The sequence below is a fragment of the Cucumis melo genome, chromosome 8, assembly GCF_025177605.1.
Source record: "Cucumis melo cultivar AY chromosome 8, USDA_Cmelo_AY_1.0, whole genome shotgun sequence".
Classification (NCBI taxonomy): Eukaryota; Viridiplantae; Streptophyta; class Magnoliopsida; order Cucurbitales; family Cucurbitaceae; genus Cucumis; species Cucumis melo.
Window position 1 is genome coordinate 2,520,720 of NC_066864.1, and position 12,046 is coordinate 2,532,765.

General features: G+C 34.1%; 3 protein-coding genes across 6 annotated transcripts; all 3 read left to right on the forward strand.

Annotated features, from left to right (window-relative positions):
• The first annotated feature begins 134 nt into the window (after nucleotides 1-134).
• LOC103484608 (ATP synthase gamma chain, chloroplastic) lies at nucleotides 135-1,790 on the forward strand. Its single transcript, XM_008441761.3, has one exon. The coding sequence runs from the start codon at nucleotides 357-359 to the stop codon at nucleotides 1,470-1,472; it is 1,116 nt and encodes a 371-aa protein (XP_008439983.1). The 5' UTR covers nucleotides 135-356; the 3' UTR covers nucleotides 1,473-1,790.
• Nucleotides 1,791-4,287: 2,497 nt separating this feature from the next.
• LOC103484610 (uncharacterized) lies at nucleotides 4,288-6,438 on the forward strand. 2 transcript variants are annotated; one of them, XM_017043664.2, is made up of 2 exons: nucleotides 4,288-4,483; nucleotides 5,550-6,438. In XM_017043664.2, exons 1-2 carry the CDS (start codon nucleotides 4,479-4,481, stop codon nucleotides 6,139-6,141), a joined length of 597 nt encoding a protein of 198 aa, XP_016899153.1. In that variant the 5' UTR covers nucleotides 4,288-4,478; the 3' UTR covers nucleotides 6,142-6,438. The 2 variants fall into 2 exon arrangements, with proteins under 2 accessions (XP_016899153.1, XP_008439987.1); XM_008441765.3 differs by lacking the exon at nucleotides 4,288-4,483 and adding an exon at nucleotides 4,490-5,258.
• Nucleotides 6,439-7,352: 914 nt separating this feature from the next.
• LOC103484611 (probable beta-1,3-galactosyltransferase 2) lies at nucleotides 7,353-11,597 on the forward strand. Of its 3 annotated transcripts, none has more exons than XM_051088644.1 (12): nucleotides 7,353-7,788; nucleotides 7,926-8,053; nucleotides 8,447-8,543; nucleotides 8,857-8,909; nucleotides 8,991-9,205; nucleotides 9,303-9,366; nucleotides 9,901-9,973; nucleotides 10,113-10,233; nucleotides 10,365-10,452; nucleotides 10,547-10,672; nucleotides 10,955-11,002; nucleotides 11,083-11,232. In XM_051088644.1, the coding sequence occupies exons 2-11, from the start codon at nucleotides 7,938-7,940 to the stop codon at nucleotides 10,968-10,970; spliced, it is 969 nt and encodes a 322-aa protein (XP_050944601.1). In that variant the 5' UTR covers nucleotides 7,353-7,788; nucleotides 7,926-7,937; the 3' UTR covers nucleotides 10,971-11,002; nucleotides 11,083-11,232. The 3 variants fall into 3 exon arrangements, with proteins under 3 accessions (XP_050944601.1, XP_008439991.1, XP_008439990.1); XM_008441769.3 differs by having other exon boundaries at nucleotides 7,355-7,676; nucleotides 10,893-11,002; nucleotides 11,083-11,597; XM_008441768.3 differs by having other exon boundaries at nucleotides 7,356-7,788; nucleotides 10,893-11,002; nucleotides 11,083-11,597.
• The last annotated feature ends 449 nt before the right edge of the window (nucleotides 11,598-12,046 follow it).

Below are 12,046 nucleotides of genomic sequence, written 5' to 3' on the forward strand. Positions count from 1 at the left end.
CACTCCGTCTATCCTTTTCGTCTTCTTTCTGGTTAGGGGACAGATCAAAATTCAAATTCAGACGAATTCGAGTCGCGCAGCCGCATATACAATCCACAGTCAAATAGGAATGTACAAAGATCATACCCCATTGGAGCCGCCTAATGGAGCCCACCTGCAATCTGCAAACGATCAAAATCTTTATCACAAACCTGATCCTAATTCGTCTGTTCCCCTCCACTCATTTCCCTCCTTCGTTACTTAGAACAAAAAGCTCCAAAATGAAGATAAAACAACCCATCTGAAAGAAAATTTATAATTCATTTACCAGACCCTTTTCTCTGAATCAAAGCCGATAAGGTCTGCCATTAAAAATCATGGCTTGCTCAAACTTGGCAATGTGGGTATCCTCAAAACCGTCTTCATCCGATTCCTCTGCTCTTTCTTTTCGGCCAGTCAATCCTCTTCAAGTTCCTTCCCAAGGCTCCGCTTCGCGATCCTCATCTGTCTCTCCCATTCAGTGCGGTCTACGTGAGCTTCGAGAACGGATCGATTCAGTGAAGAACACCCAGAAAATTACTGAGGCTATGAAGCTTGTTGCTGCTGCCAAAGTTCGTAGAGCTCAAGAAGCTGTTGTTAATGGAAGACCATTCTCGGAATCTCTAGTTGAAGTACTTTACAATATCAATGAGCAGCTCCAAACCGAGGATATAGATGTTCCTCTGACTAAAGTTCGACCAGTCAAGAAGGTTGCTTTGATTGTTGTAACAGGGGATCGAGGCCTCTGCGGCAGTTTCAATAACATGATCATAAAAAAGGCAGAATCCAGAATCGCGGAATTGAAGACCCTTGGCCTTGATTATACAGTTATTAGCGTCGGCAAGAAGGGGAACTCGTATTTTTCTCGCCGGCCTTACATCCCAGTAGATAGATTTCTCGAGGGCGGTTCACTTCCAACAGCTAAAGAAGCTCAAGCCATTGCAGACGATGTTTTTTCCCTCTTTATAAGCGAAGAGGTCGACAAAGTCGAGCTTCTGTACACCAAATTCGTGTCATTAGTTAAATCAGACCCGGTGATCCACACTTTGCTTCCATTGTCACCTAAAGGAGAGATCTGTGATATAAATGGTGTTTGTGTTGATGCCGCAGAGGATGAGTTCTTCAGATTGACGACAAAAGAAGGAAAATTGACTGTAGAGAGAGATGCCGTGAGGACAAAAACCTCAGATTTCTCCCCAATTTTGCAGTTTGAGCAAGACCCAGTTCAGATTCTTGATGCTTTATTACCTCTCTATTTGAACAGTCAAATTTTGAGATCATTACAGGAATCGTTAGCTAGTGAGCTTGCTGCTAGAATGAGTGCCATGAGCAATGCAACTGATAATGCCAGCGAGTTGAAGAAGACATTGTCTATTGTTTACAACAGACAGCGGCAAGCCAAAATCACTGGCGAGATTTTGGAGATTGTTGCCGGTGCCAACGCTTTGACTTGAGTCAGTTTATGCTACTTTTAGGTACTTTCACTGAGAATTCAATAAAAATAAACTATGCACATTTAAGAATTATAACATATTCAACAAATTCCTTAGACAAGTGCAATGAGACAATGAGGCAAAGTGTCTTGGAAAATAAGACAATTCTCTACTCGGTGTTCCACTTTTTAGTCTTTTTGGTGCTATGATGTTAATAATTCTTGTATTTGCACTTTCTGGTGCAGCTCCGCCTTCTTAAGCATTGTTGGAGTACACATATTTATAATAATGGTATCTATTCGGCCTTTTGGCTTTTGGAGTACCAAAGTTTCGTCCAAACTCTTTATTGCGTCCCTTTTCATATTAGCTTTGTTTTTACATAGAATAATTCATGTGCTTCTTTAAGCCAACACATTACTGAACAATAGTTATTTCAATGTCAAAGATTATTGGATCAATGATTCTACAAATGTGCGATTAGAAATGAGAAAGCTGAAATTTAAACCGTGTTGCTAAACTCTTCAAATTTAACAATGATGGATTAGTTCTCAAGTTCTGCAATCATGTTAACCATGAGCAATTCAGCAAGATGAGCACGTGTTCCTGATCTTGACTAGTATAATTCAATGTCAAGAGGACACACCTATATTAGTTCCATGCCCTTGTCCTTGTGTATCAAGTTACACACTTTTTAAATTGACTTTTCAAGTTTTCATAAACATTTCAATAACTTGAAGTCTGTGTTAATTTAAAAATACTTAGAAAGTCATTCATAACAAAGCTCATTGTTAGCTATTTATAGAAATACTAAACTTAAGTCTTCCAACCGTTGATATGTGCATTCTAAGTGGAGAATCTCATGGATTTATTAATAAAAAAAAAAATTTTTTTGTTAGTGTGAGATGTTTAGGAAATAATTTAAAAGCATACTGGTAGAAACTTTAGTTATATGTTTATGTACGAATATAGAGATAAAAATTGTCTAGTGCCCTTGTAAGTAGCAATTAAGTCTTAGACGACTTGGCATTACTTGTAAAAAGTCAAACGAAAGCAGTGAGCCTTAGCCTTAGTTATCTCATATGAACGAGCTTATCTACCTTAAGTGGATCACTGCTTGAGGAAGGTTTGGTAACTCTGTTGAAATCAGGATTAGTGAAGACATAACTTAAAAGAAGAAGAGAAAAGAAAAAAAAAAACAGTGGAATTTGATTATAAACAAAATGTCACAGGCCTTGTGTAGAATTTATTAATATTTATCTCAGCTTAAAGATTCATTCTGTCTCATAGAAGGTTAACAATTTACCTATGCATATTATTTATAATAGAAATATTATTTATACTGAAACAGCCATTGACAGTTGAAAAGAATGGGAATTAATTACTTCTTTTTCTTTCTGTCTATAGCTATAATAACCAAAACAATGAATAAAACACCTATTTGCTAGGTGATCACGCGTTCTATCTCTATCATTAAGCATTAGTAATCAATAAAGTAGAATAGAGAAATTGACATGCTTAATTATGCATCATAAAGTGAAACAATTTTGATATAGACAAACACATCAAAAGCAGCCTAAGCAATATGGCATCTCAGAGCATTTACAAAGAGGATAGAGGCAAAAAGAAGTTGAAAATGGTTGTGGGAAACCATAGTTTTTGCAAGAGATTAAGGGAAATCTGTGGACTTAGATTAGACTTTAGAGGACGAAAAACCCATCCCTATGAAGGAAAGTGATTGAATGAATGAAATAAAGGTTCTGTCTGATCTTATCTTTGCTTTATTCAAAGTATTTCCTTTTTCTTCCATGATAGATTAAAGGGTTTTCATTATCTTAATGATTATCACCCTCTCTTGAGTTTGATTTTTGATTACTCCATTATATGATTTTCAATTCTTTCTTTCCTTCCTTCCTACATGGAATCCACATATATAGTTTTGGCTTGTTTCAAAGTGAAAGTCCTACTAAGCTCATTTTCTCTCTTTAAAAATGTTTATTTTAGTTTTCATCGTAGTTTTAAAAATTGATAACTTTACTTCTTTCACTTATATTTTAAAAATTAAAAATGATCCGTTTTGAAAATTTAATAAAATCAATCAAAATAAAAAATACAAGAGTCAAAAGAAACACTTTCAAATTAAAAAGACAGAATCTTAAAGTGAAAAATATAAGAACTCAGATAAATTAAAAAAAAAAAAAACAAAGTAAGTATTTAAACTTAGACTCTCCCTAGATGTTATTTTACCGGCTCCACTTAATTTTTAAATAACTATTTTACGTCTAAGTAACAAAGTAACACGGGAAGGTAGTATGAAACATTTTTCACATTTTCCTATTTGGTCACTTCAAATCTGTAACATTCTCAGAATTCCATTTTATGAAGTACTCTCTCTCTCACTTTTTCTGTGGTAGTGGTGATACAGAAATCTAAGTTAGGCGCACTTAATCAAGTCGCCACGTCTCTCTTTATGTATAACATTTGTTAATTTAAGGGGAAGGCTTTTTTATTTTTTTTATTTTTTTATTTCTTTTCCAAATGCAGGAGAAAGGGCCATCTGGTTCATCTGTCATTTCAAGTTTTTTACCTGTATATCCTTGGCTAAGTGTTGGTTTTTTTATTCCCCATTTCAAAAGTAAGCATTCTTTGGAGTGTTGATCAATTGGATTACGAAACGACACCCATTAAAATGAATTAAAAAAAACAAAAAAATTGTTTGATTGTTTGCCTATAACCAAGGTGGTTTCGTTTCTTTTTCCTTCTTCTGTCTGAAAGTTTTGAAGTTATTCTCAAGAGTTTATATGAATGAGGTGAAATAAAAGATTTCCAAATAGAAAATAGCAGAAAATGGATCTTTTTTTTTTTTTTTTTCTTTTTCTTGTTCTCTGCATGAAGCGAACATGGAGGGTTGACCCACACTCGCTCTCGTGTCATTTTCAAACAGACATTATGATTTGAGCTTTGAGAAGACACCTCACCATCTCTTCTCTCTCCCCCATAAATCCCAAAGCACTTTGAAGGCATTGGAGAATGAAGTAAGTAATTGTATTGTAATATAGATGGAAATTTTGAAGTGCTTAAAATCCATGGTGGCCAAAACTTGTCTCACATATCTCAATGCAGCAAGACAGAAGCAAATTAAGTGCTTTTACTACACTGGCTCCTCCTTCAAGGCTAGCTTCAGAGATTGAAAAAAGCAATGGAAAAAAATAGATTACTGAGGTTTTTTCTGATTGTAAACTAGGAATGAGATGGGCTGTGCTGTGACTTAAGAGGATAAGGTTACGGAAATCAGTGAGGTTTTGGTCAGACTTTTACTCATCGTTCCCCATCCTCTTTCCCAATCAAAACCCACCCTTTTTTATTCTAAACATACAGCAACAACTTCCCTTCATCGTCTGTTTCTTGTTCGAGTTTCTTTTCAAATCAACCCCATCTTACAATTCAAGGGGGAAAAAAGAAGAAAAAATAGTGCTTTAAACCTTTAACTCAGATTCTGTTCAAATCCCATCGTTTTCTCTCTTAATTATTTCTGCTTTTTGATAGGCCATGAAAGTACAATTCATCTGTTTTTTGTTATCTTTTTTGCCATTTATGAACCTGGACTGAGTCCCTTGAAATTTGTGATTTTGGGATTTCTTTTTTCTTTTTTTTTTTTTCCCTTTTTTTTTTCCATTTCTTCTCTAGTTTGTCACGGTTACTTTTGGGATTCTGCACCTCTCTCTGGATCTTACTTATTTTCAGAAAAACAATTCTGATAAAAAACAGTGAGAAAGCTTAGTTTCTTTTGAAGAGTGCTCTAACAGGAAGGTAGGTTCATTTCATATATTGCTTCTCTCTCTCTTTCTTTTACTGTTTCTTTTTGTTCCCGAGAAGATAACCCAGTTCAGTTCCATCTCATTCTCACTTTCTTAACTCCAAAAAATGAAACAAAATATGTTATTTTTCCCATATATTTATATTGGAACTAGTGACTCTGTTTTACTCATTGTTAACAAGTGATTGTTTTTCTCTCTTTTTTTGTTTTGTTTTACCCATTGTTCTCTCTATTGGCTGCTCATGTTAACAAGTACTGGTTGTGTTCTGTTTGAGATCAACCAGAATGGCAGGTTCCAACACCAGTTGGAGTAATGGGTTTCATGGAAAATCAATCAAAGATGAAGACTTTGATGAAGAAGACGCATGGGGTGAATTTGTCAGTGAAAGAAAAGAAAAAGAAGCTTTGATTCCAATGTCGACAAAATTAAACCACTTCAAATCATCAAGCTCTTCTTCTTCTTCTTCTTCTTCTTCTTCTGCTTCTGCTTGGCGCATGCAGATCAGCTCTGTTCCTAAAATGATACCAAAAGCCAAAACAACAGCAAATCAAGAACCCAAAACTGTGAAGAGATCCTCAGCTCCTTTGGATATACCAGATTGGTCAAAGATATATGGAAGAAATGGGAATATGGGTTCATGGATAAATGATGAATATGGCTTGGTTAATGATGCTGCTGCACGTAATGGTTTTGTCAATGATGATGATGAAGAAGAGGATGTTATGGTTCCTCCACATGAATGGATTGCTAGGAAGCTTGCAAGGACTCAAATTTCATCTTTTTCAGTGTGTGAAGGGATTGGAAGAACATTGAAAGGAAGAGATCTAAGTAAATTGAGAAATGCCATTTTGACTAAAACTGGTTTTTTGGAGTGATTCAAGAAAAATCATGATAACAAAAAAAAAAAAAAAAAAAACCCTCTTTCTTTTTTTTTTTCTTCCCTTTTTGTTGAAGTAAAATGTTATGTGAGTTAAGATTATGGATGAAAAGTAGGAGACGAAATATCAGGAGAGATTTGAGAACTGTTTGTCTGAGTGTGTGTGTGTGAGTGTTTTTGTTTATGCTTTTTGGGTCAGCATGATCTGACATTTTGGTTGTTGCATTTGAGTTTTGGGTAATTGAATTCCAGTTTGGTAATAAAAACAAAATGGTATAAGATAATATATTTCCAAGTTTGCAGTGTTTTAGAATTTCAGTGATGAACAAATGAATTATATTGCACTGTTGATGAAACGACGTGGGATTGGATAATCTCGTTGTCTTGTCTATTTCCTGGGGCAGGTGTTTGTCTTGGAAGTTGGAAAATACTTCTCTATTCTTTTCCTTCTGGCTCTCATATAATTTAATCAACAATCTTTCTTTTTTTTATTATTATTATTAGAAAATTAATAAATACCATTTTCACTTGTAGATTTTTTTCTTGCAAAATTTTTAAACCACAAAAAGATATTAAAAAAATTTTATTTAAAAAAACAAATTTTGACTATAACCCAAAAAGTATATAAAATTATATAAAAAGGTACGATTGTAAAAAGAATAAAACTTTGGCCTTTTTGTTTCGTGATCCACACATTTTGAAATTTTATTTTGAAGTAAAATTTTAAAACAAAGAAAACAGCAAATCTCTATTCTTTTCAAAAATGGTTTTAAAAATAAGTATATTAAACACGTATAATTATTTTCCTTATATTTTTTTTTTTATTTTTGAAAACATAGACACAGAAATAAATCGACTTAATTTGGTAACTTTTTTCTTTTACTACGCATTGGTAATGAATTTGTACTTGAATATTAACAGGTGTATTTTATTTGGGTGCAAGAACATATGTTAATTGGGCCTTTTGAAGACAATAATCGCCAAATGGTCGAATGAGGGATTTAGCCTCGGCTCAGGCCTCAGGCCCAACCTCTCTTCTTTCTTTTAGGCCCAATTGGGTCTTACAAAATGCAAAGTGCTTCAGTTTTTTCTCTTCCTTGGTTTGACTAATCTACCCACCATTACCCATGTAAAGATGTAGTTAATGTTTTATACCAAGAACTCTAATCAGATTATTGACAAACCTCTCCAATCTAAAAAAGACAAAAAGAAAACTATTGATTCTTGTGAATGTTCTAAGATTTCAGAAGACAATAGTCGCCAAATGGTCGAATGAAGACATCTACTATTGTTATGATACTTGATGATTCACCTAAAAAAAAAGTAATTAGAAATGTTCCAATAAGAAAAAAACACTGCTGCTACTGCTACTGCTGATTACTTCGAGTTGAGTGTTAATGGGATGGGGTAGTTGAAGACGACCCATTTTCCTGTTTTGGTTTCTGATAGCAATTATCCTCCACAATTTTCCGACACCCTTTGAACTATTAACTAATTCAATTCCTGTCCTCAATTGGATCCCAGTCCATTAATGTACGACTTCCGTTTTAAACAAACAGAAAAAATCTTTCTAATATTCTAATGCGTTTTCAATGCATTTGGCCATAACTTTCCCAATTCTAATGCTTTCTCCATTTGCATTAAAGTATGGTATTTTTTTTCTTTTTCCATTTAATCGTTTTGTATTTCGGCTTCATTTGTGTTCTGGGTTTCATCCCTTGCTTCGACTTGATTTAATTTCTGTAATTTTATTTCATTCTTATGAATCCCAATTGTGCAAAGTGAATTAAGGGAATGTCGGTGAAGAACAGAGGAGGTAGCGAGCTTGCTTCAAGAAATGCATTCTCCAGGAACTGGGTTCTTCTGCTATGTCTTGGGAGCTTTTGCGCTGGAATGTTCTTCACTAACAGGTATCTTTTTCTTAATCCTTTTCTGGGTTCAGATTCCATCACCGAGTTCGTTTGTTCAACTATGCACATAGGGAATATGGATTTTCAATTGGTTTCAAATTTTGTATTACTTGGAAACTATTGTCGTCAGTTTTATTTTGGATTTGTGGCAGTTTGTCATTGATTCTAGTATTGATGAAACAATTCTCGTATGCGTTGGGAAGGATGTGCGGAGTTGATTAATTATAGCCTTATGCTTTTGTGTATTTGCGCATTATTAACTGACCTTTTAGTACGTCCCATTCTTTTACTTTCCCATATAGGACTTGATATATTGTGTTTGTTTTCTTCAACTACTCTGTACTGGGATAACATCAATGCTTGGAATTCATTCTTTCACTTGCATTATCCCAGAATGTGGTTGGTTCCAGGAGGTGAAAGGAGTTCAAAGTTTTTTAGGGTTGCTGATGCACAAATGAAGATAAAATCTGAGGATTGTAACCCACAACGTGTGAGTACATCTTTAGGCATATGCTTTGAAGTTTGAAGGAACCTTCTTCATCAATTTACTACCTTAAATATCAATCAATTAATAAGGTTAGGACGTGTGTATAACTGCGAGCACACAGTCTTCATGGATATAAAATCTGCTTTGAAGACTCTTTTTTATTAGGCTAAGACGTGCTGAAGAAACTGCCAGCATCATTTACATGGATTTATTTGTTAATCTACACTAATTTAAGTTGGCTTAGATTCGCTATCTGGTTGCTAGTTTTGTTCTTTTTATGTCTTTCTGACTCTCATTCTTATCCTTTCCGCTAAAGAATGGATACAAAGCAAGCATTATTGAGAATTCAAGGACACGGCTCAGTATCCAGTAAGTGGCTTGTTTCTTCAAACACTTCTATTAGTGCTCATGTTTTCTCAAATGTCCTACAGAAGTTGTCTATGGCTACAGGGAACTGAATGACACGATTGCGGATTTAGAAAGGAAATTAGCAGCCGCAATGGATGATAACGAATCTGTATCAAAGGGATCCATCTCATTGGAGAACCCGAAGACTGATTATTTGAATTTGAAGAGAAGAAAATACTTCATGGTTATAGGAATAAATACAGCTTTTAGCAGTCGGAAGCGAAGGGATTCGATTCGTAGTACTTGGATGCCGCAAGGTGAAATCAACAGCCAAAATATGTATTTGTCTTTTGGTTAGTTTGAGACAACATTTATTTCAATGTCAAACATTCTCAAGGAGAAAATCTTTTCAAGGTGAAAAAAGAACCAAGCTCGAGGAAGAGAAAGGGATAATCATACGCTTTGTTATAGGACATAGGTAAAAAAAATGCTACCTTTCTACGGTGTTAGTCTACATCACAACTTAAAAAAGTTGTTTCTGTTTGGGGTTTTGTGAAAACTGGAAAACTTCATAGTTTAATCTTTTGGCAGATGTATATATAATCTGAGGCCATGATAGTCTAACAAAATTTAACTCAAGTTATTCGTGCACTTCATCCCGAACTTATCAGATGTATATATAATCTTTTTAGTCTATGGTTGGATTTGTAATAAATGAAAATCACCCTGCGTTGGAATTTATTAGATGACAAAATTTCTTATGATCAATTTGTTCTGCTTGTTTTCCCAAATTTTTTAAAAATTTATGTAGCATAATTAATGAAGTTGAATTATCAGCTAGTTTATTAAAACTTTAAGAAACACAAATTAGTTGTTCAAACTTTGGGTTACTGTTCGTTTATGGTCCTGTACTTTGTTTACCTGCCATCTCATGAAAACCTCTTGGCTGGGTAGAAAACACATAATTTAAGTGATCAATAAAATTTCTCATCCTTCTCGTTGTTATTACTAGTTCAACATCTGGTGGCATTCTTGATAAAGCTGTTGCTGCAGAGGAGCTTATGAATAGAGATTTCTTGAGACTGGTAAGGCAAATTTTTTTCCCTGTTTTACTAATTCTTTTTCCTTTCAATTTCTCCCACAGCATTTTTATCCAACTAAACGCAAAATTATGTACGATGCCACAACTTATGCATTTAAATTATTGTCAAACAATGAAACCAGAATCACGTCGAAGGCTATCTCGAGCTATCAGCAAAGACAAAAACTTATTTTGCCACTGCCGTTGCTTTCTGGGATGCTGAGTTTTATGTTAAAGTTGATGATGATGTCCATGTCAACTTAGGTAACTTTGAGATACGATTTTATACAAGATGCGTTCAGAATTGCATATAAAAACATTTTTTAAAACAGAATAGAGGAGCTTTGATTGGGCTGCATGCATTCATACGGTTCTTTCTTTATGATTTATTACAGCTACTCTTGGATCAACTTTAGCTGCACATCGAAGGAAGCCTCGGGTTTACATTGGTTGTATGAAGTCTGGACCTGTCCTTTCTCAGAAGTGAGAATTACTTCCTTCTATGTTATCTAGTTCATACTAACTATTGGAATCTGTAAGCTTTATTTTCTTAAACATCCTTTTTTCTTTTCCATAGGGGACTGAAGTACCATGAACCAGAGCATTGGATATTTGGTGGAGAAGGAAACAAGTACTTCCGTCATGCAACCGGGCAGCTTTATGCAATTTCAAAGGATTTGGCAAAGTATATACTAAAAAATCAGTAAGTTTCCATCTTTCCTTGTCACTACATTGTTTCGAATCAATTATCGTTGTGAAGATAAATATAAGACAAATAAGCACATCATATTGCTCCGATCGAAGTATTCATAATCGGAGAAGTCAATGACTAAGAAGTAGGAGTTTTTATCTTCGAAAGAAGAAATTATTAATAAAATCGACAATGCTTCTTGAATAAAATCAATGCAATGAATTATGTGCAGAAATATGCTGCACAAATATGCTAATGAAGATGTGTCTTTGGGATCTTGGTTCATTGGTTTAGATGTGGAGCATGTTGATGATAGAAAACTATGCTGCGGTACCCCACCTGGTAAGTTCTAAAACCACAAAATCACTGCCAATAAATGGTACTATCTAATCCAATGGCTAATGGAATCACATTTGTGTTAGATTGTGAACTGAAAGCTCAGAGTGGAAACCCATGTGTGGCTTCATTTGACTGGAAATGCAGTGGCATCTGCAAGTCTGTAGAGAGGATAATGGAAGTTCATAGCCGCTGTGGAGAAGATGAGAATGATGTGTGGAGTAGAAGTTTTTGAGAGAATCATTATTGCTTTTCAAAGTCAAAGGATGGTGACAGAGAAACCAAGCACACCTAAATGATGAAATCAAATGATGAAATCAAATGATGCAAGATTAAATTCCTACATGCCGTTCAGGAGACAATTGTTGGTGCCACTACCAAAAAAAGACAGAAGCTCAATGACTGATGGCGTTTGTGTGTATTAAGAGGGTGGGAAAAAGGCTTTTCTCCAAACGTCTTTATACATACATTGTCCCTTATTCTGAATTACTGAAATATTCTCCAGCTTTTTTGTTTTCTTTATTTAGTGATGAATTATATGATTATACAGAAAAAGGAATAATTTTTAGAAAATATATTCAAATTGGAATGACTTTGTCAATGTTCTCTCTTATTCGTTCTTTTTTTTTTCAAACCTCCAGCTTTGACATCTTTCCCTAAAATCTTCTTATTAATTGATTTTTTTATATATATAAAAAATTCCCTGTCATCTTTCCCATATCCCTCAATGTAAAAGTGAATTTGAATTTACAATCTTTAAAAAAATTTAGATTATTTATAAAATATAACAAAAATGTATCCAATTCTTCGGATTTAAGTTTTTTTTCTTTCAATATTTTGTATATAGTTTTTTTTATTTATAGGAATCTCCGTTTAGGATTTTTGTTGGTGTATCAAGCAAGTCAAGATTTTGTTAGAATTAATTTTGAGTTTTTAAGATAACTTAGATATTGTTTGATAAAATACTACAATTATTATTATTATTAACAACTTTTAGATTTTATTTTACGAAATATTTTAAATATAACTATCATTGTTATATCGCTAATA